The sequence below is a fragment of the Chamaea fasciata genome, unplaced genomic scaffold (assembly GCF_029207755.1).
Source record: "Chamaea fasciata isolate MVZ Bird 193981 ecotype frontalis unplaced genomic scaffold, bChaFas1.0.hap1 SCAF_1, whole genome shotgun sequence".
Classification (NCBI taxonomy): domain Eukaryota; kingdom Metazoa; phylum Chordata; class Aves; order Passeriformes; family Sylviidae; genus Chamaea; species Chamaea fasciata.
Genome location: NW_027094086.1, coordinates 34,382,534 through 34,406,966, shown reverse-complemented (window position 1 = coordinate 34,406,966; position 24,433 = coordinate 34,382,534). Strand labels below are relative to the sequence as shown.

Here is a 24,433-nt window from a genome sequence, read left to right as displayed (position 1 = left end):
TGTGCTGAAAGAGGAGACTAATATCATTGCAGGGCCATTCTGTCATCATTGAAAGGTCATATGATTGTGGGATGTTCCTGATGATTAGAAAAATGCAAATACCTCATTGATTTTGAGGAAGGGCAATCTGATCAGCCTAACTTCACCCTCTGCAAGGATTATTGAGCAAACTTTCTTGGAAGGTGTTCCTAGCCACAAGGGTGAAAATGTGATTTGAAACATCAAGCACGGATTTATGAGACAATATATGTCTGATGAGATCAACACAGTTGCCTGCCTAGATGAAATAATTGGCCCTGTAACCAAAGAAACAGCAATGGATGTTTCATACCGTGACTTTAGCAAAACTTTGTCAGCTTGCTGTAGTATCCTTCTAACTCAATTGATAAGATATAGACTCAACAGGTGGACAAGGTGATGTATGGAAGGTTGACTCAACTGGTAGATTCAGGATATTTTTACTAGCAGTGCAAAGTCCAGTTGGAAACTCTGTCTTTAATGGCATGGTCAAGGGACTGGTTCTGAGATTGATGCAGTTTAAAAGAATTTCCTAATGCCTTGGATGATGAGATAGAACTTCTCTTAGGTTTGTAGGTGCGGCTGAATTGTGGGAAGTGGTTGTATTCTGGATAGTAGGACTGCTATTCGGAGGGATAAGCAGAGGAATGGGCTGAGAGGAACCTCCTGAAGTTCAACACAGGCAAATTCAAAATCCTGCATCTTGGATGGAATAACCCTGAGCAATAGTGTAAACTGGGATATGTGTGTCTGTAAAGTAGCTTTGCAGAAAAAGATGTGGGATGCTGATTGACAAGGATTTGGGATATGAACCAGCTGTGGCTATATGCTCATGTAGTGCTGAAGGTGACTTGCATACTAGGCTGCAGTAGCAAGAGTAGAGCCAGCAGTGTTTGTTTTTGAGGTGGCATCTGGAGTACATTGTGAGAAACAGTGTTATACTGGAGCAAGTCCTGTGGAGGTCCACCAAGATAGTGATGACAGGGTTTGAGCATGTGATGGACAAGAAAAAGCTGAAAGAAATTAGTTTGGTCATACTGAAGAATTGAAAGCTCAGGGGAGATTTCATTGTTACCATCAACTAGTATGCTGGAGGATGGATGAGAAGGCATAGTCAGATTTGTCTTCTCAAGAGTACTTAGTGAAAGGACAAGAGGAAACAAAAATTACACTGTAAAGGTAGTCAAACACTGGAACAGGCTGTCCAAAGAGGCTGTGGAATCACCATCATGGGGTATATTTAAAACTGAACTGAACAGTCTGAGCAACCTGCTCTCAATGGACCAGTCTAGGGCACCAGGTTGGGCTAGAAGACTTCCAGAGGTCCTTACCCAGCCTTATTATCCTCTGCTTCCATGCTTTGCTGTTTATGCACTTCCATTTTTTTTCCATACCACTGATTTATATAAACCTTAATTAGTCCTATTGTTTTCATTGCTTGCAATTGCAATTTTCATTACTTACACCTGCAATTAGTCGTGTTTGCAACTTTTTGAAAATGCTTTGTATATTTGAACTACATTTTGTTTTAGTTGCTATCACAGAGGTTGGTTTCAGACATGTGCCTTTTTGCCATATCTTGCTTTTCTTATTTTCTGCCAAATAGATTAATATTTTATAATAATCTATATATATATAGATATTATATATATATATATATATATATATATATATATATATATAAATATTCTAAATGTTTTTCTGACATTTCATTCTTTCTGATTTGTGCCAAAATCAGCCGGTACCATGTATCCCTTTAACTACACAGATAAGCAAGCATGTTTAGAGGGATTTCTGTCCAAATGTGCACACCTTATTCCATTTGTTTTGTGTCTTCAGCTTCTACCTCTTGTACTTTTTTTTCTCAAGGCATCTCCAAAGAGGTAGTAACGACTCATCTGAGAAATATAAAGTTTTGGATCTGCTGAGACCAAAAGATTGACTCTCAGATTTGTGTTTAAAAGAAAAGAAAATATGCCCCTCCCCAAGACTCTAAAAATCACTCCCCCAAACTGCTAAAACAAACCCAACATTTAATGGAGTTCATCAGCTCTGTTATGTTCCCTTTCAGAGTTTTTGTCTTGTCACCATCTGGTTCAGATGATCCTGAACTTATACATTTACTCAGAACTGTCATTTCGTTGGAATCTTTGTGAACATGAGGGTATTTGATTTATTTCATTAGGAAATTTTTTTTTCCTTCAGCATTGTGACGTTGGCTGCAGTATGCATGTTATTCCTGCACAAATGTCTTTTCCTTATGCTTTCAACTTTTTTACCAGAAAGATACCTCCACTCTCTCCTGCCTGCTATGATCTCAGGTGCACCTGAAACACAGGTATTAATATCTGAGTCATCTGACCACTTGTTTGGTGTGTGCAAAACCAGAGTGAAACAGAAGCTGCTGCTGCTGCTGTCTGACAAGGAAGAAGCTTGGAGCTAGGGGTGTTTGTGTGTATATAAATTAAATGTTCAAATGCTCACATTCTGTATCTGAAGAAAAACAAATTTGGAAGTTTCAAACTAGTTTGTAAAACAGACTTTTCATTTCCCTAGCTACCTACCAGCTGGCTACCTTTAGGCAAAGTATGTTGATCTCTTCACCACTTCCATATTAAATCAGATCACAGATGATCCTTTCATACTGCTTCATTTTGGCATTCTCACCACATCCCATATGCAAATACAATGTTGTGTGCTTCTAGTTGTACTCAGTCAGTCTAGGACTGTAGACCATCATTCTTTTAGCCTTTTAATACCCAGATACTATGTAAACCAGTTTGGATTTATTGTCAAGGAACTCCAATCAGAATGTTAGTACAGGATTTAAATGCATGAGTAATTTTACACTCAAATATATTACACATATTTTTGTTGTTTGAGATGTATGATGGTCATACAATGTGTTAATGAAATGTTGAATTTAATGAGCAGCTGGTCTGATTCTGTCTGCAGATCATGCATTGGATAGACTTTTATGGGTAGATAAAACCAGTACTGATCTTGTACCGTCACCCAATAGAAAAATAAAGGTGTGCTGATTTGTGGCAGAATTCATAAGACTTTTGTGAATTAATCTAATGTGCATTTATGGCCAGGGTACACCACCAGAAAATCGAAGTACTGGCAAGTGTGTCTGTCCAGTCTCCTAGGATGAGATGGTGAAATCTCAGCTCCATGAAGGGAAGCTTTACATCTTTCAGAACAAACGCTACAATGTAGATGTAATAAATCTTCTGAATTGTACGCAAATAATTTCAAGAGGAAGTTTTATATAATATATAAATCTCCCAAATAACAGAGATGAGGTTGAGGTGGGTAATGTGAAATTACTGATAAGATTTTTTGGAATGAGTGACCGTTATAAAGAAAGATGATGGTCAGAGTATAATGAAAGGATTTTGCTAAGTGTGCAGTGATACGTCCACAATTAATGACAGACTTCATGCATACATAGAAGAGGATCATGTATTTGAAAAGATTCCTAAGAAGGGTCGTATGGTGTTTGTAGAGTTCTGAATGCTTCCAACAAAGCCATTCATTTGAAAATTACCAGTGCTTGTTGATCCTACAGCTGAGAAGATAAAAGTTTATAATTTTAAAAAATCTGTTAGCAAGAAGAAAATGAACTTGAAAGAACAGACACGTGCCATATGATGCTAGTAAATAGATGTTTTAGTAACCATTCATTATTTGAAAGACTAGCTAAGGAGGAAGAACTGTCTCTTCTCTAGAAGTAATAAAAATTTCAGTCAGTTCTAATTCTGTTTAACTTCCCCCTCTGTTTTGATTCTTCAGAATGAGACAAATCATTGTTGAAACAAATTGTATTGAAACATAGAAATAATTCATGACAGCATAACTATTTTGGTATCTTTTCACTGAAGTACAAAATGGTTCACTAAAACACAGCTGATTGTACACCAGCATGCAAAGCAAATTTCCACCATGGTTTTGACTGATTTACCACTATCTATCTAGTGACCTCCAGTCCAAGCTTCCTGTATTTGTGAGACATTTCTCTGAAATTAGCAACCAGGTCACAGGTCACTCTCTTGAGCAAGTGTCCTTATTTTTCAAGAACAAAAATCTCGAGACTTACTTTTTTCCTGATGTGAGTTGGTCCATATACTTGGCAGTTGCTTATTCTGGAAGCTCCACAGCTGTCAAGTAGAACTTATATTTGTTTCATCCAGCTTCTGTCCCATGACAAATTTTGCTTCAAAAGTGTACACTGTCTCAAAAATCCTTTTTTATTTTGAAAAATGTGTTTTGTTTCAAACTGGTATGATATCAAATTCTAGCTTGTGGAAATTTTCTGCAACCTGGAAGCTCCAAGGTTTGGTCATCTTTTTGTGTGGTTTTAGTATATTAAATTGTTGCCTGTTTGTATTCTGGTGATACTCTGAGATTTTTTTGGTGTGGTAAGTTCAGCATAAACATAGAAAAAAAAGTCTGTCGTACTGCTAATGAGTGATGCTGTAGAATATGGTGTTGGCACACAGAAGGGTGATGGTAAGATGACTGCAAAAGGCCTCAAAAGGAGCATCTGATCTCAATGTAAAACAAAGGTGGGTGAAAATAGAGAGAACTCTTACTAGAATTTCTTTGCTACTTTATTAAAAATCTATATTTACAGTTAGTAATTGTTTTGAAAAAATACGAGGCGGAACATTTTTTTTTCTGTAAATAAGAAAAAAAAAATATGAGAAATGCTGAAGTTGTACTGTTTAATTTGTATATGCTATGGTCTGTGAATGGAGTCAATTTTTGTTACACAAGAATTTACGTAACTTTTAACTGACTTAGGAGTTCTTAAACCAGGGAATTATAAAATAGCATTTGAAATTTATAAGTATCAACAAAAATTACAGGCTGCTCATCTCATGAGTAGAGACTACTCATACTCTAATACCTTAAAGCCTATATGTATTTACTGGGCATACTATAGCTCATTATTTCCATTGTCCTGAGGAGGAAATACATTACCTGCCTTTTTTGAACACAAAGCAGAGCAAGACTCTCTGACTCTCCAACTTGCTCCCTTCGTCCCTTCTCCTTATTAAAGGTTCTTGTGTCCCTTTCCTTCTATTCTTATCTCTGTAGGTCTTTTTAAATGTCTCTTTTGTCTTCTGTCTTTGAAAATGTCTGTAATTGCAGTCTACTATATTAACTTTCCTAACAGCCAGGTTCCTGAGTGGGTGTTACAGATCAGGATATACTCTGGGTTTTAAGACTCTCTATAGATGTCTGTTTTGAAGATGAATTGATTTATGTCTACAGGAGGTAGAATCATGTTATTTGTAAAGGAAGGACTTCAACATAACTTTTTCCCATTTCTTTACCTGGAAAAGGTGACTATTCTCCACAAGAGAAAGTTGAAGTTGATCCAAAGTGGAGCAGATTGTCTATTCACACAGAGGAAAGTCAGCATTATGGCAAATTTCAATACCAAGTTATTTAACACATTTTGAAATAGCTACCAGACTTGATGTCTGAGCGTGATTTCCCCATTCCATCTAAAAGCACTGTGAAGTTCAAATTATCATGAATTATTGAAGTTACCACCTTTTTAGCACAATCTGTAGGAGTCTCTAAGTTACCTTCTGAGCATGTAGTGAAAATGATGTTTACAAGCATAGATTAGTCGACAGCTTTCAAAATAGTAAACAAAAATTTGGAAGTTAGTCAGGAAAGATTGGATATTTTAGGGTTTTCATTGAAGCTATTTTTAAGTGAGTGATCAGAAACTGGTAAATGACGGTTGGTAAATATGCAACTAGTCCTTTCTGGTGGAAAGATTGGACTAGACATCATTATCTTCACACAGCATGGTAATGCTGTGTTTGGAGACAACCCAAAAGTTACGTTTCATGACAAAAACAGCAGCTCACTTCTGAACACTGGCAAAAAGAACATGTTAAACTGCGGTTCCAGAAACAGAATTGTTTTTGTTTTCATTTCTACAAATTGTTCAAAATGTTCACATTCTTCAGTGAAGCTCTGTTCATTGTGCGTCCTACATATCTCAGACACTCCTCTTGGTTTTAGGTAAACTTAGCTCAGCAGTTGAGATACTGCTATTTCAAAATCAAAGGCTTTGGTAATAGACAATGAGCAGCAGATTGTAAGCTCAGGTCTGTGCTTCCCAAAGGCTGAGTTTGTTTAAGTAGTGAATGAAGATTAGAGGCTGCACGATGTGAATGATAAGGACTTACTTTGTTTCACTGTTTTTTATGAACTGTGTTATCTACACTTTACGGTTTTTGAAAAACAAAAAAGTTGTTTTAAAAGCTGTATCTAATTTTTTTTTTCTCCTTGATAAAATAATTAGTAAAGCCAAAAGTACCAGTTACTCATTTTTGTTTAGACATTTTTTCTTATTGACCTCTAGGCCACAGAATTCTATGTTGTTGTAAATAAAATACCATCATGTGCAATAGTTTAAATACATTTTTATTGTTTTAGTTTTATTATTTTCAATTATGAATGTTAATTATCCAGTTTACCAATTAATTCAGTTGCAAGAATAATTCAAGTATGCATTTGTTCATAGATGTTTTTACTTCACATTGACCAAAGAAAATATTTCCAGCAGTTAAAGTAGAAGGATAGTTAAGTAATTTCCACCCAAGATACTTGAGCTTGTAAACTTGCAGATTTTTTTCTACTGTAGGAATCTGAACTACCAAATCTAAACTTCATCTATATATCTGTGTATATTTAGTGCCAAGGTCAATAGAGCATCCTAAATGGGATTGGAAGACAAAACCGGAGAACCATGATTTTGATGAACTAAATCATATTCTTCAAGAGAGCAAAAAGCTTGGAAAAGCCCTTGAGAATCTGTCTCGCAGTAAGTTGATTGATTTTAGTTTTTTAATGTAACCATGAAGCCTGAATTGTAATTTGGAAGTGTATATCAGGAAGGTGGTCTTCTATTCAGTGAAGACCAAGGTCACTGACATCAGCAGTTAGACTCCTGTTGATAAGGTTTCCAGATTGTGTGAGGTAATTCAGGGGCTCTCCTGGAAACTACGACCCCTGCACCACTCTTTTTTTTTTTTCTTTACATCAGTTTTCTACCAGTTTAGTGAGTTGAATTAGCTCATAAAGAGATCAACACAAGAGGCTGGTTTAATGAAAATGGTGGGAACATGCAGCAAGGAGATTGCTCCTTTGTGCGGTAGTTAAATGGGATTAACCTTTGTAAAACTTTAACCTCATTGATGGAGTTCAGACCTGTTACTGAAAAACATTTAGCTATTTTTTATCCTTGATTTCTTTGACCTTCTAGTTTTCAAAAGAAATTAAAATATTTTAAAGCATCTCAAAGAAATACTCAGAAACATGAAATACAGTAATTTCATAATAAACCCCATGTATTATCCCTTAAATGCTCATGTAATGAACAACTCTGAGGCTTACTGGATATGATCAGGAATACCTGCTCTTTTTTTTTTCCCCTTTTTGCTTTCGTTCCTGTAGAAGAGAATTCTGAAATACATTTGTGAGAGCAAATACTGCTAACAACTTTTAAAGTATAAAATGATAACAAGTAGTTTTTGCCATGCCAAATGAAAAAAAGTAGTCTTTGCCATGCCAAATGAAAACTAGGTGTGGCATGATCTGTGAGGTCGTGTGTGTGAGAAATGTTTATTTCTTCTCTCATTAAATTTTATTCCTAGCAGTTCTTGATTCACTGCAGAATTTACAGATAGTGAGGTCAGAGACAGCGCTGGATGAGGAATGGAAGATTTGTTTTGCAAGGAATTTTGAGATTCAGCATTTTTCCAAATAGTGCCAAATACCCAAAACTAGTTTTCCCAAATGACACTTTTCCGAATGTTCTAGGTTGATCACCACAATTATACTCTGAGAAATTTTCAAACTTGTATTATAGTAGTATAGTTAAAGAGCTTTTTTGAAATACTTTTCTAGTAAATTGGTCTATCTGCCTGTGAGGAGCTAAACCAACTCTGATCAGCATCTCTGATTTGCAGCCTAACTATTGCCTAACTGTGATGAAAGTCAGTGTAGGTTTCAAGCTTTCCTCCTTTAGAGACTTGTAGGGAGGCTATGCACAGATACAGAAACAATTATTTTGAATTTCAGAAAGGGTTATTGATTCACTCTCTGGAGAAACAAACCAATCAGATATAAGAGTTCAATAACTAATGTCTAAATCCATTACTCTTCAATCCTACATCTTTGTCTTTCCTTCAGAATATCGTGAAGTTTCCACTTCTACCTAGAACTATACCTATACTTCCTTATACCTAAAATAGATACTGCAGCATTCTGTACCTTTCCTTGCCCCACAGTTTTCTTCCTGAACTGTAAAATTCTGCAGCTCTTCTGGGTCCTACACTTGGACTGGGTGAATGTACCTGGTCACCATTGTTGGAGTCTGTTTCTCATACTTATTTCACAAATGGAGCATTCTTCATTGTTTCTTGCTATTACGTGATGCTTTCTGGTGGTTTGTCAAGATAATACGGAACTTGAATCTCATCCCCCAGAGTGCTTTAAATCACTCGCAGCCTGATAATAAGTTCAGTTTCATAAATGTGCTCTCTATTTCTTCATCCAGATCATTAATGGAAATATTGTCAGGCCTCTTCATGATCCCATTTCAGATCTGACAACCAGCCCTTGAAAGCTACTCAGTAAGTGTATTTTTTCCCACCAGATGTTTTTCTACCTTGCAGTGTTTTAATGTAGATTGTAATTCTTTAATTTTTTTTTACTGAATTATCATCTGGGATAGTAAACAGAGTATTGTAGCTGGAGTATTTTGCATCTGCTTCTTCCTCTTACCCATTAGGCAAGTCTCCCAGTTGAGAATGCAATTAGAGTAATTTGATGCAATTCATTCTTGATAAATTCATGTCAGCTTGTTCTTATCGCCTTTCTATTCCGTTAGATGTTGATACATTATTTATTTAACAGTTTTGTCTAGGATTCTGGATGTTTGATTTAGGCTTGGTGGTTAGTAGTTCCCCACATCTTCCCTTTTTCTTTTTCAAAGGTATGTATTTGCTCTTTCTGTCCTCTCTGTTCCTTAAAGAAAGTTGCTAATAGATTAGAAGTTTCTTCAGTTAGTTGGTTAAATGCTCTAGGGTGAATTTCACAGGAATCTGCTAACTTGAATGTATCTAAACCACCAGCATATTTTTCAGCTTCCCTTTTCTGGCTTGCAGTTTTTCCTCGTAAAACCACTAGTGTTAAGCATCTGGCTGCAGTTGATTGTTTTTGGTAAAGACTGAAGCAGGGATATTATTGAACACTGGGGAATTCTTTGTATCATCTCTTATCTGCTTTCCTTCTCTTTGATGTAATAGTTCTGTATTTTAATTTGTTCTACTTTTCTACTTTTCTAGTGTATTTATAATATCTTTTCTTACGGCTTTTTATGTTCTTTTATAGTTGTTAGTTACTCTGCACTTTAACCTTTTTTTTTTGTTTGTATCATTAAAGCACTTGCATCAGATTAATTCTAAGCTGTATGTTCTTGTTTCCAGGTTCTGTACTTCTGATTTTCACTTCATTTCAATAAATAAAAAAATATTTGCTATTATTTCTTACATGTCAGCATGATATTAAAAAATCAAAATGAAAAATGTGAAAATTTTGTAAATAGAGAAAAGGTAGAATTTTGAAAATAAATGGATTTTATTGTTCTTGCAGAGATAGAATGTAGATTGCACATAGGAAATATCTTAGGGAGCTTCAATGAATAGAAGGTCTAGGTCTTAAAAAGGGTAAGCTGCATGAAACTCATTCTATGCTGTACCCAAACAAACATCCCATGTGGTGAATTTTAAAAAAGCCACCACAAGATCCCACATCTACCTCTCCTGATGCTTGTTTTGGGCAGGCTAGTTAGTGCTTCTGTTTCTACAACCATGCCATGAGTTTAATGCTGCATTTGATACTAATCTTATTTTGAAGTGGTGTGGGACAGACTGGTCTCAACAGCTGAGTACACAAATGATCAAAATGTACTATTAATGGCTTTTTACAGCACCCTCTCTTTTTTCGTTCAGTATTTTAACAGCGAAGAGTGACGCATGCAATCAAATGTTTGAAGTGAAATAAATTTTCCATCAAGTCCTGGAATTCATTTACATTTTAAAGATAAGCTTTGGATCTTTTAGTGAGTTTCCATGACTTTGTTGCCTGTTAGACAGTTGACATAGCCTAAATTCTAGTTTCTATTGCTTCATTTACTATGCAGTCTAGATACCTGCTTTGAGACAAACTTGTGCGCTTCATGCAAATTAGAACTGCCTGTAAGATTTGGAAGGTGAGACTCGGGCACTTAGATGTCTGGTCTCTATATTGAGTCCTAGTGATTAAAACTGAACTTGATTTTATTTGGACCCTTTCTCCCAACCCCCATCAAGAGTGAGTAATTCTGTGCTTCAGTAGGTCCGAGAAACCAACAAGTGACTTCACACTCAGAGTTAGAAGTATCTTAGGAGTTTTGAGAGTCTGGAGAAGATTATTTTTGTAATTAGAGTCCAAGTGTGGTGGAGCTTGCTGATTTAAGTATTCTATTTTTCAGAGGCTTACCCACATGGGAGAGCTGGATTTTGTTTGCTTCTCCCATCAGCTGTATGTCACTGAACTGGATTTGAACTATCTAGTCATCTATTTAGGGAAGATTTTGTTTTATAAAGCAGCTTACAGGAATATACTGCATTTCCCTTGTACATGTTTAATTTTCTTTTGTTGCAAGGTCTCCTACCTTTATTGCTGTCATCCTTCTTCCTGTGCAGATCATAGGGAAGAAAAGTTCCATCCTGTTTCAGAAGTATGCTCTTGTATTTCACCTTTTGTCCCGTTTGCCTGTAAATAGAATTAGAATCTGTATAGCTAAGGATCTTGCTAATGAATATGCCTTTGTCCTTCCTCCATTTTCTGAGGATGGAAAAATAGATAATAAGATATAGAAAACAGTGAATTATGAGAGTTTTGAGTCGGAGAAAATTGAGGACTAAATCAGTGAGATTATGCTGCAATTAGGTGGAAAGTCTGCATACTTAATGAACAACTTTGCATCTGTTATACAAACAGTTAAGGATTAGGGTGCATATTGAAAATATGTGCATATTGAAGGTGCTGGTGACTGCATTTGATGAAAAAATATCTTCTGCTGTGAGATAGGTACTCTTTCTTAATCATAAATAGCCTTTTAGCGATGATAACTGACATTTTGTTAGTGTAGTGTTTGTATGCTTGTTCAGGCCAAGTGTACCCTTCAGATCAAAGGGAAAGAATCAAATTTATCATGCTTTGAATTCAGTTGACATTCTAAGGTCAAAAAATGGTAATAACATTAACCAAAACTATTCGATGATTAGTCTGACTCAGTTTCAGGGAATTCCAGAAACCATGGTATCTATGTATAACCAACAGGAGAAAAATCCTCTTTTGTTTCTTAGTTTTGAAGGAGAGTAATCGGTAAACAAGAAAACCATGGTTTTCATCTAGTAGGAGGTGTTGCTGGAAATCATAACGAATTACAGAATCACAGAATGATTGAGGTTGGAAGGGACCTACTTCCAGAAGGCATCTGGTCCATCACTACTGCTCAAGCAGGCTCACCTAGAGCCAGGTGTCAAGGCTCTTCAACACGTTCAAGAATGAAAGATCTCCAAGTCCCTCCAGAGTATCTCGAACAGTTATTTATCATAATGTTAAAATCAGTTGATGTTGTTTATAATTATGTTAAGAAAGGCAAGCATGATCTTACCTCTTTAAGAAAGATATAAAATAGTAAAACGTAAAAGGGTATGTTCTGTTTATATTTTACAGGGAAGAAGATAAGCAACAAGAGTAAAAATCTCATAACTAGAACGGTAGAACAAGTTCTAAACAAAATCACAGTATGTTAACAAACTGCTAAAATCGTGTCCTCAGTTTTGTGGATGAACCTGCGAGTATGTGGGATGTGAGAAGCTTTATATATACATTATGAACTACTTGAATGTATTTAGTAGTCTCTGACAAACACATTAGAATGAGATTTCATTTAGAAGCTTCTACACTGTAGGAAACTATTAATGACTTACATTCCAGTTATGGAAAATGAACTTGTGTTGAATACCACTGGCATTCATTGAAGCCAGACATTTCCAATGGTGGTCATGATGATATATGCACATCTTCAGGACACATAACTACACTTCTGTTAATTGCCTTATGAGGGGCATTGTTTTAGGATGTATCATGTTAGTATTTTTTTTCAATTGTATATAGTTGATGATATGAAATTGACCTAGGGTCTATAGAGATGACTCCCCTGTTATCAGTTGATCATCAAGCCCTAAATGTGTTCTAACTGAACCACAAGACTAGTCATCATGTAGAGGATTTATCCCTTCTTCTCTTCAGTCTGAACTTTAAAATCATGTTGTACTTATGTGAGATCAATGCTTGTGATTTATTTTGAGGTCAATATTTTTAGATAAGCTCAATCAAACCTTTAAGGAAGATAATTTTATCTCAGTACTACAGCTGTTATCTGATACTGCCTTTGCTCATAAAATCCACTTGCTTTTAGTATGATGTATGGGTAATAATACAAAATAATTTTTCTGAGGTTGAAAGAGGAACAATACGAGCATATATATATTACTCTTCAATTATAAACTGGGGCTTGTATGGCCAGGAGATCACTGCTGTATCTGTTTCCTGGAGATGTTTTAATCACCTTTGTGGAGGTATTTCCCATTTTGATCCTACCTCCTCTAAGTTTCAGGACTAGAGTCTCTTTTTGAGTTACTTTGTCCTTTTCTTTAGTATTTATTTGGCTTGCTAAAAGTTTCTTTAATACTATTGCCGAACTGGGATCTGTGTGACTGTCATCTTGGATATGGAACTTTCTGGTTCTTAGTACAAGGGGGTTGGCATTTGTAGGGCAGCAGAATGTGAACTGTGACTCTGTCCTTGGCTACTGAGTGCTGTGGGCTGCCCATCTTAACCCCCCTATTGCAGTGTACACCTTCCCCTAAAGAGTTCTGCAGTTTTGATTCTCTTCTGAGATGACCTTGGCCTAGGAGAGTTTCTGGGACATACTGTTTGTTGGGTACTTTGCATTTTATTTCTCTGTCTTTGCATAATTCATTAGTCACTAAACCTAATCCTGAAACCTGTATTCTCCATTGGAGCTGCTCAGAAATTTGGATATAGATATTCTGCAAGTCTAAAGCAGAGATTATTTTTCTAGAGATTAATTATTTTTATCTTTTTAAAGGCCAATATGAGGAGGAGGGATTAAATCCATGTTTTCTAGGTGGTGACTATAAGATGTATATTGTGCTCCTATGTTGATGTGTGGTGCCTTGAAGATGACAGTTTCTCTTGTTTTAATATGGCCAAGTGCTGGGAGGAATATGATCCTTGTTGAGGATGGATACCAGTACAGATGTTTAAAGTTGCTTAATAATGTGAGGACATACACCCCTCACTGGTAAAAACTCTGAGGTTTCATTTCAAGATGCCTTCACAGAAAATCTCTGAGTTACTACTGGAGGAAATATGTCTAATTTTGAAAGTGGTAAAATGACTCTCTGTAGGTAAAGCAATATTATGAGAATATCTATTATGACAGTCAAAGACAAACATATTTTAAAAATCCTACACAGAAATGAATGAGATTTAAAGGTTGTCGTGTACTTTTTCTGGGGGAGGAATGCTTAGTTTGGTGAAGCCATTTAATGTCCTTTATAATCCAAGAATCTTGTGAAATAGTTTCAGTTTTCCTTGTTTTCAATATATGGTTCATACAGGTGCAAGGACTAGAACATACAGTGCTGCCTGCTGCAGTATGGCACAAGGTTTTGTCATGAGAAATGCAAGTATATCTAAGATGTCCTGTCCCACCAGTAAGAAGAACATACGCTTCCCCTGAGAATTTGGAGTTGGAGAATGCATTGGGGCAATGAACTGCTGGACAGTTGATTCATAATACAATATTTCTGTGTTTGTGCTCAAAGATGCAGGATTAATAATGGTAGAATAAGAATGCTGTTTCTGTCCTGGAATTTGTTACAGAACCTGTGATATGCACTATGAGGTTGACAGTCCAGCCACCCAGAAGTTCCCTGGCCTAGACTGATCCTGAGAGTGAATTTTGTCAAGTTAGTCAGAGTTGCGTTCGGGTTGTCTTAGTATGTCTAAACTTTGAATGTCAAAAGCCATGTGTCAAATCCAGGAAGCTTTGTTTGGCTGGTAGGAAAACTGGCTATTGGGAGCTCTGTGGCCATCTTCTGGAAGTTTAGGAAAATGCATAAATATTTCCTTGAATATTGAGTTAAATAATGGTAGTCTGGCATACATTAAAGTAGTAGCATTTTATTTTCTTATGATTGGGTGCATGTAAGTCTTCTCAGGTGTACATTGTGCCTTTAGAAAAATGCAAGTCTTAAAAAAGCTCCTTAACAAATTTTTATTTTGTGTTATTTCTTCCTGTAATTATTTAAGGACCATAAATAAATGCAAAAGTGGTAGATATCTCTAAAGGTCCAAAACTTTCATTCTTACCAGAACAACAGATCTGTAATTTCAGGTGTGTATATCATATGAAAATATTGCCAGATTTTAAGCTACTGTAAAGCTGATCAGGAATAATGCAGCAGTAAGGCATTTTATGCCTTGACATTTCACAGAATCATAGAATGGTTTGAGTTGGAAGGGACCTTAAAGATCATTTAGTTCCACCCCTTTTCATGAGCTTTCGCTCAATCAAGTTGATCCTGGCCCTACATAACCTGGGAACGCTTCCAGGGATAGGATATCCACAACTTCTCTGGGCAATCTGTTCCAGTGTTTCATCCCCCTTACAGTAAAGAATTTCTTCCTAATAGCTGATCTAAACATAGCCTCTTTCAGTTTGAAGCTGTTAGGCCTTGTTCCTGTCACTCTATGCCCTTGTAAAAAGTCCCTCTGGAGCTTCTTGCTGTAAAAAGTCCCTCTGCGGCCCCTTTATGGGTACTGGAAGGTGCCCTAAGGTCTCCCCAGAGCCTTCTCTTCTCCAGGCTGAACAGCCCCAACTCTCTCAGGCTGTCTTCATAGGGAAGGTGCTCCAGCCCTCTGAGTACTTTCCTGACTCTCCTCTGGACTTGCTTCAGCAGGTCTATGCCCTTCTTTTTGGGGGGGCCTCCAGAGCTGGACACCCTCCAGGTGGGGTCTCACTGGAGTGAAGTACAGGTGGAGAGTCACCTCCCTCGACCTGCTGGTCACACGGCTCTTGATGCAGCCCAGGGTGTGGTTGGCTTTCTGGGCTGCAGGTGCACATTGCAGAGTAATGTCAAGCTTCTTGTTTACCAACACTCAGAAGTCCTTCTACCCAAGGCTGCTCTCAATCCATTCTCTGCCCAGCCCATACTTCTGCTTAGGAATGCTCTGATCCAGGTGTAGGACCTTATATTTGGCCTTGTTGGACTTCCATGAGGTTGGCACAGCCACCCCACCTCTCAGGCCTGCCACGGTCCCACTGGATGGCATCTCTCTTCCTTCCAGCGTGTCAGCTGCACCACACAGCTTGGTGTCATCAACAGGCATGCTGAGGGTGCACTTGACCCCACTGTCCATGTTACTACCGATGATAATAAGCAGCATGCATCCCAATACCATCCCCTGAGGAATGCCCACTCACCACTGGTTTCCACTTTGACACTGAGTTATTGACCACAGTTCTTTGGAGTGTGGCCATCCAGCAATAACCCTCTGAATGATCCACCCATTGAAGCCGTGTCTCTCCAGATTGGAGTCAAGGATGTTGACATTTCATAGAATGTGCAGGCCAGTGTCAAATGCCCTGCACAAGTCCATGTAGATGACGTCAGTTTCTCTTTTTCAAAAAGACCTGAACTTGTGTGGTGCCTTCTGTTTTGAAAATTAATTTTATCATGTTGAATTGAGAACATCTATGTCTAAAAATCACTTTTCAAAGAGAAATAGTATCACTGAGTGGAGACATTAGGTATTGGATAAATATAACTCTTCTGCTGAGAAGTGCATATGCAAAAGCTAGGCATTTTAAAGACTCGTGGAATTATTGTTAACAATGTTTAGTTTTCTTTAAAAAGAAAGTTCATTTCTTGGTAAGCTAGAAACAAAGCAGAATGTCCTAAGCAGAAAACCCGTACTGTGGAAGATACTCATTCTAGACTCAGAAGGATTTCATTTTATTAAAATATAATGCAAAGGTTTTGAGAGGTGGCTTATGCATCAAAGAAGGTGCGGTAATGCTGTATCGATCTACATCTTTATTTCTCCATACTTATCATGTGCTGCTGCAGATTGTCATAGGGATAGAAGACTGGGAACAGAAATCTAAGATAGCCATGTAAAGAATGGTTTTAATAATCCATGCTAATTTTAAGAGGCATGACAAACAACAGTATTTAGTATTTTAAATATAAAAAATCTCTAAGGTAGATGGCTTATACAGCATGAGATACCCTTTTTAGGCATACTGCCTAAAGTAGACATGATAATAGTAATTAAAGTATAATAAGTATTAGTAAATTACATTGTTATTACATTGTTTCTTAGATATATTTCATTTAATCATAGCATGCCAAACCTTTCTTGCAATGAGATAGTACATTGTACTTCCAGTCCTCTTCAAAAACCAAGCTCGTGACAGAATGAGTGTTCCAGTTGAGAGAGGCTGTACTAGCATCAACAGCCTCTCTCTAGATTTGTTGCTTATCAGAGATGGCAGTAGTTGTGGCTGTGGAGTATTTCTGAAGGACTGTGGAAACATGTTTGTACCAATTATTTCATTGTCCAGCACCCTCACAACACAGAGGGTTGTTACATCCTAAAGTAGAAACAAGTGCCCTGATTTTGTCTGCTTAATTCACCAGACAGCTGAATGGGTTGGATACTTGTGATGCCTGATCAGATTTCAGCACCAGTAATTACTTGTAAAAGAGAGGATTTTTTTGAAGAGATGAAATCAGCAGCTAGCTACCTGAATAATTACCACATTAAACCTTGTCCATCAGCCTCGCTGATGGTGGGAATCAAACTTCTTACGCCTTTAGTTGGAATGGTTAGTAAGGGTGGTTGGTCTTTTGTGTAGTGGTCAATAACATTATGATATAAAACTATGGCAAATGTTGTCTGAGAAACAGCTGCTATAAGAGAAAAAGTAAAGCATACTCCTTTATTTCTGAAGGATTTGCCTTTGACATCAGAAGACCTCTCTCAACAAAGGCAGGAGGGCAGTTTTAGCAGTCCCCTTCTTACCTGCTGCTCGGTGTCTTGCAGCAGGGCAATGATGGTGCAGCTTTTTAACTTCCATTCTCTACATTCGTCATTATGCAGAGTCAGGCTTTAAATGCTCTAAGCAGGGGGAACTCAGTTGTTCACAGTAACTTTTATTCTAACAAAGCCATAGGGTTTAAGGTTGAATAAACTACATGTGTCAGTTTTTCTGGTGTTAGGACTTTTTTTGTGATTAGGATTAAGTTTGGATGGAAAAGGTTACAATTTGAAGAAGTGACTAAATTGTCAGATTAAAAGTTTTTAGTGTATGGACATTTTGGGTATACCCATGAGTGTTTTGCTTAAAACTTCAATGTTGTTTCCATTTAGTAGTTCCATGGAATGGGCTTTCCCTTTGCCTCTCGTATTCTGTGATTTTATAATGCTGTTTTCCTATTTAGAATACATAAAAGATAAATGAAAACAATTATAGAAAGTGCAGAGAGCATAATCAATTACTTTTTGTCACCTATACAAAGAAGTGACAAAAGGATTTTCTTTTGGAAAAATGCTGATGTCTGGATACTTGCAATTACATGAACCACAGATAGCAACCATTGTTACCATGTCTTTATATAAATTCAGCTATTTTAAATTGTCTGTGTGTTATTTGAAAATAAAGTAACTGACAGTAACTTCTTTGACTACTGAAAAGTCATGGGTCTGCTGGGGGTTAAGAAATTAACAGAATCCTAAATACTCCTGTACAATCATGGTGACTATCTCTAGTTGTGTTCTCAGGATTTGGAATTAAGGTTTCTTCAGTTGTCTTTTGGGGTTTTATTTGGGTTTTGGGGGATTTTTTTGGATGTTATGGCAAATATGCAAGAATATTAATTTTTTGAGGAGTTATTTTGTGAAAACTGGAGTAGTATTATTTCACCTAATGTCTGCACCTAAAAAATGATGTTTCTGTTGGGATTTTCTGTGTACTGCACACAGGGTGCAAATTCCTCTCCTCTCAAAGTCAGCCAAGACATTCTGTGAGTTTGGCAATTGCAAAGAAAATTGTTAAGAGTTGGGCACACACTAACAGTGCTCCAGTAGTGTCTTGGAATGAAATCAGTGTTCTTACACTGAACGTTTTTTGGGGTTGTTTATCTTAGTCTCTGTTAATGGAGTTGTGTTATCAGTGACTAAAAGAGTACTGTTAATATTAATGAGACTCAAGACGTAACAAAAAGGTCTGTGTGACTGATATTGTAAGTACCACCCCCAGAGGAATCACCATGCTAAGATTGCTGTAACAAACTTCCTAAAACGTTTCTTCCCCAGAATACTTTTTTCTTTTCTCTTGATTCCACATTAGAGGGAGAGGTTAAAAAATTTGCAGGTTTATTTCTGTGATTGAAAAGATCAAAAGTTTCTAAATTTTTAAAATTTTATTTTGGCAACATATCCTCAGAAGCTGCTAATTCTCTACATGCTTGTCTAAAAAATACACTTCATTTTAGTGTCTTTCTACTGTTTCAAATTTAGAAAGAAGAAATTTGATGCATTCTGGTCAATTCAATTACTCAGTTCAGTCTCTTCTCTAAATCCAGAGCAAGTTCTAGGGAGCAATAGGACTTACACGAAGCATTTTACTAAAAGCACACTCATTCAGATTATGGATGTTTAAAAACTTTGTCTTATATGCAATTTAATCAGAGAGGTTTGTAGAGCTTTTTGAGTGAGACATATAGTAATGCATACTGTTTTTTCATTTGCTACTTTGTACTTTTAGTACTGATCTTTCATAGACAGCATAGGCACGTGGTTAGTAAAAAAACATTTGGCGTTTTTTGGAACAGATTTTTGGAAATGACAGATTTGCCTTTTAGATTTTCGTTTACCATAATATCTTCAAGGAGTAGGTCAACAGAAGCTAAAATTGCCCTTCTGTCCACTCCCAAGTTACAAATACCCGTTCACAGGAATATATGAAAGCAGAAGAAGAGGATACCAATCTTCAATAGGAGGAATTAAGCCTGTATCTAAACCAAATGAACTAAATTAACACTATGGAAAATGGCTGAGAAAAAGTATTTTGACTCTTTAGAGAGTATATGTGGTTGTAGAATGGATTGACCTTGGTTATACAAAGTGCATCCATGTGATGGAGAGCTGGTTGATGGTAGCCAGGTTTTCAAAGATGAGGTGAAAAGAAGCTTGAATTAGGTTTTTACTACCTTCTAGAGTGCAATTGTCTTCTTTCTAGAAGATGTCCATTTGGGATTGAAGAAATTCATAACACCTTAAAGTCTGGTTGGTGCAACCTGGTTATTGTACTCTGTGGGCATTAGTGTTGTGTCTGGGCTAAATAATAGTCTGAATTTATTTAAAACTGGTTAATTGCAGTGAGGGATGGAAGGGTTAGTCAAAACTGATCTTTTTCAATTTAATTCACTTTAGTACTATTGAATTACTGTAAATATTCATTTAACTCCTGTCATATTTCTTATGTGTTGATGAGGTCTTTAAATTATAATTGCAGTTCTCTTAGAACTTTGTTCCTTTAAAAACAAAAATTGCTGTAAGGAATTCACCTAAACTGAGAATTAGCCAGAGTTAATAATGAAAATGACAGTAAAAAACTCCAAAGAATTCATGTGGTTATGGTATACAAATAATATAGACTTATATATGTATATCCTTATATATTAGCTTTAAATGCTGCACTCTTTAGTGTGATTTTAGAAACTCTCTACTCAGCAGATAATACATATTTTGCAATATCATCTCTTGCGTTTCATCAAATAAGGTGTGTTGATAACATGATATGAGTTAGAAAGCAACTTTTTAGTGTGTGTTCTTCCTATGTATAGGAGAGAAAATATTCACTTTTTTTCACAACCAGGAGAAGTTTTTCTTTGGTTTTTGAAGTTCTCATCTGGTAATGTTTCTTATCAAATCTCATAAGAATCTAGGAGTTGCTTGCTTCCAATCTATCTGAATTTTCAACATGGTAGCATTATATACATGATGACTTGAGCACTCCTTGTGATATACTGATGTCTGTAAAAAGTTAAAAATTCTGAGACCAACTTTGCATATTTAATATCCTACAGAATAGAAATAATTGAAACATGATAAGATGGAAGCAAGCATAGGGAAGCCTTGAGCAGGCATCTGCAGAAAACATGAGCAAATATACAAGTTCTTGTTCAGAGGATTTAGGAAAGATTTTGGACTGTATTGAGAAATTTTACTTTATTCTCTGAAGTGCCACCTGGTTTTATAGGATCATTTCCACTTTGTATTGTGAAGAAAGAGAGAAGAGAAATGTCCATATTGCCCTGTAATTGCAGCCTAATGTGTTATGCATGCTGGTCAGGGTGAGATTTGCATAATAATGTGTTCATTGGTAAATCTGATATTGCTGATTTATTTTTGAAAGCAGGTAGAAGTATGCTTAAATTTGTTGTCACTTTACTGGCACATCTGCCATTTTCCTTTTCACAGTTTTTTTGAAAAGTCATTTTGATAATATTGCAGCTGAGGTAAGTGAAGAGTGTATTGTTTCCAGGCAATTTCACTGATGGAACGAAATATGATATATTGTATGGTACAGCAGCGTGCAGAGAACAGTATGTATAATTTTCAGATTAAATGTTACTTTTACTTACCATAGTAAAAGACATGTAGAAAAAGCATTTTTCAAAAAAATTTTTTTAATCTGTTTTGTTTTCAGGCATTGCTATTTCTGATGAACTCGATAAGGTAAGACTAATAAAAGATGTGTAATGAACAGTACAAAGAAACAGATGTTTATGATAAGGCACATGCCACTGTCCTGGCATTCTTGTGTCTGTTCTCTTGGGGTCAGAGGAAGTTTGGATATGGAAAGCTATATGAGTAAGTACAGTATATGTGGATACATTAAGATATTGGCAAGGATGGGCTGTCAAGTAGGGAAAAAAAAAGCCACTGAGTTTAAGAGGCTCTTAATGAGACCGTGGAAATACTTTTGATCTTGGCACTCATCTTTGCTTAATATAGTCTGTCGGATTACTTTGTGTACTTTTGGAAACGTTTAGCCTTGAATACCTTTTATTTATGAAATTGAATTCTGCATTCCCAGATATGATTTGTGAGAATATTTAGAAATTATTTTTACTGCCCAGTTTTACTCAGGAATGCACAAGGCATAGAGATCAGTCTTCACCTCCTTGCTGCATGCAAAAATGGTCTCTTCTGTTCTGGCCATTTTTGATACCTTACACAGTTAACATGAATTTTAGTTCTAGATTAATAAATTCTACACTGAAAGAGCAATCAAGCTAGGTTTAAGTACTTGTGGAAACGGAACCAATTTTTCTTCTCTATTCTCAGCAGTGAGCAGCAGTCTGCTTCTAGTGCCAAGAAACTTGCATTGTGTTCTTGGTGTCAGAAACCATTGCTGTCAGGAAAATGAGTTCAAAAGGTATATAACACACAGGAATAATCCTAATATAGAACACTTTAAAAAAAAAACCAAAACCTTCCGTTTATACTGGTAAAATGAGGACACAAATCCTTCTGACACAAGTGCATGTAAAATACCGTGTTCTACAAGGAAGGCGAGTTAGGTAAGACTGATAAATGTTACCGTGCAGTCAGGTGCATCTGGGCTGCCATTTCCAAACTATGGCCTAAGTCTTCCCACTCTTTCCATAACTGGGCTCAGAAGTGATGGTAAACACAATTAGAAAGCCCTTCCATTAGAGCCCTCCCATTTAAGAGTACTTACGAAGAACTCAATTTCTTACATTTTTGTTGTTGAAAAAACCCCATAAGATACTCTTTGAGGGAGAAAAAAGACAATTTAAGCTAGAGCCTAGTATCCCATACTTTTTACGTATCTATTTTAGCAGATAATTTCTGGTTGGTTTGGTTTTCTTTAAATTATGATATCTTATTTTTCAAAAACATTAATGTTTTTTAAATTTAGTTATTTTTTAAATTTAGTTTTTAAATTTGTTCTGAAAACTGAGATGGAGAACATAATTGGGGAATTTCCACAGGATCCAGCTTGAGTGCAGAGTCAGAGGTTTTTTTTACTATATACTTTATTTTTTATAATTTAAAACTGGAGGGTGGAAGGCTTTTTAAAATAAAATTTGGAAGTAGGTTATATACATTCAATTAATAGATTGAATGTTCTTGAAGTCAAAAGCTATTTGTACAATAAATAAAACCCTAAACAATTAAACTCTTTAGCATGCATCGTTTGTGCAGTACTGCTCAACAGGCTTTCAGCATAAATTTGGAGAAAAGTGATTTTTTATCTCCATGATCTTTAGTGAACTTCACTTCTTTTTCTTGTTTGATCCTTTAAGAATTTTAAATTAATGTAAAGTCTAGTCTGTGTTGAGAATATAAGCATGGCCAGGACCATTCTGTGAAATCCTGCCTCCTAGGAATGATCCCTTACCCAAGCTAATTCCTGATATGTTCCTGTGACTTGTTTCTACATGTATTGTCTTGGGCCAAAATTACCTAAAGACAACCTGATAATAGCTGTTTTAACATTAAAGAGAATTTGGTTCTATTTCACCTGAATGTGTTCACAGGTGATGTTTATTTTTCACATATATATGTAGTCAAGTTTTAATTTTTCATACATGCTGATACTAGAGCTTCCTTATCTAAACTGTGGCAGCACTGAATAATTTTTGAAGTTACATTAATCTGTAGTTTGGATTAACAATTTAACTCACCAGGTGCATGTCTTGGGTCTAGAACAGCATGGCCAAACTTGGCACTGGATTCTGTTAAAACATCAGCATCTCATAGATATTATGAGAGACATATAAAACTCTACTGTATGCTCTACCTTGCTTCATTTTCCTGATGAAAAGGAGTATTTTGGGGAACTAAGACTATGACAGAGGCCATAATTATAATGTTTTATCTGTGGTTTGGATTATGAACCTAGAGAAAACAGAGAATGCATGTGCATGTTTCTTCATTTTTGTCTCTTATTGTCTTTTTAATACAAACAAAAAAAATTCTCTCTGGCTTCAGTAACCTCTAGTTGCAGGGGAGTACTTAATAAGCATTGTTGGTTGATGTAACTCCTCCTCCAAGTAATCCAGTTAATTAGTTAGTTGCTTAGTTACTTGAGCATTTGGATTTGGAAAACCAGTTTGCTCTGAATCACTTTTGTGAAAGAGTGTTTCATTTAAATGGGTTCTTGTCAAATATCTGCTAATATTAGTTTTTTTTTCAGTAATTAGAGCTTTTGTCCAGGACAGGGATAGAGAAAATACAGGCACACAAGGTCAGTCTTTCAGTCAATATAGAATCTTTCAGTTCAACATAATCTAAAATTTCTGAGTTCACTGGTAACCTTGCAAAAAAAGCCAAAAAAATCCTAAAATTACTGCAATTAAAATAGATTTACTGTAGAGATTGCCTTCTTTTTTCATTTGCTTCAGGCTTGCAGAGCTTGGTGTTCTGTCTCTCTTGATCATTCAGCCTGTGTCGCTAGGCCATGGGAGCTACTGAAAAGTCAGAAACTGGCACTGCAAGTACATTGTGTAGGGAAAGAAAATAAGAAGGGATGCCTTGTCAGTCACATATTTTAAAACTAAAATGCAGAGTTAATATAATACAAATTTGTGAACTGAATCACCCTCATTGCCACTGAACAGAAACTATTGAAGGATTTTAGGAATCTTCCATGCATAATATGAAGGATTCAGTGTAAACAAGGAAGAGCTAGGATGTTCACCTTTTTTTTGATATTCACAGAGTTTTAGGCTGAAAAAAACTAGACAAAAACAGTGAAGAGTAAGACCTGTCATTACATTGTGACATTTGTCTGGAATTCCCAATGATATCTTTCAGAGACTTGAAACACTAATAATGGGAGACACTTAAGTATTTGACATCCAGAGTTAGACTCGAGTGAAGATCTAAAAATTAATAGTAGCTTTTGACCCTCAATATTAAAAAAAAAAAAAAAATCTATGCTGTCTAGGGCATAGTTTCTTTTTATATGTAGTATTCAAAAATGAAAACAAGTTACAATTAATAGAATAGAGGAAACAATTATTCTTAAGTCATAAAAATAAACACATTTATTCTCATCCCAAAGTATTTATCACTATGGAGATTCCCTCAAAATCCATATCAGAAAATAGGAATACTGAGCTTTTAA

General features: G+C 36.1%; 1 protein-coding gene across 1 annotated transcript in view; it reads left to right on the top strand.

The window, feature by feature from the left end:
- CUNH8orf34 (chromosome unknown C8orf34 homolog) overlaps window positions 1-24,433 on the top strand; it is a 149,888-nt gene that overhangs the window by 27,284 nt on the left and 98,171 nt on the right. Inside the window, exons 4-5 of the mRNA XM_066180355.1 lie at window positions 6,746-6,874; window positions 20,981-21,009. Of these exons, the coding sequence (XP_066036452.1) occupies window positions 6,746-6,874; window positions 20,981-21,009 (158 nt within the window). The remainder of the gene's footprint in view (window positions 1-6,745; window positions 6,875-20,980; window positions 21,010-24,433) is intronic.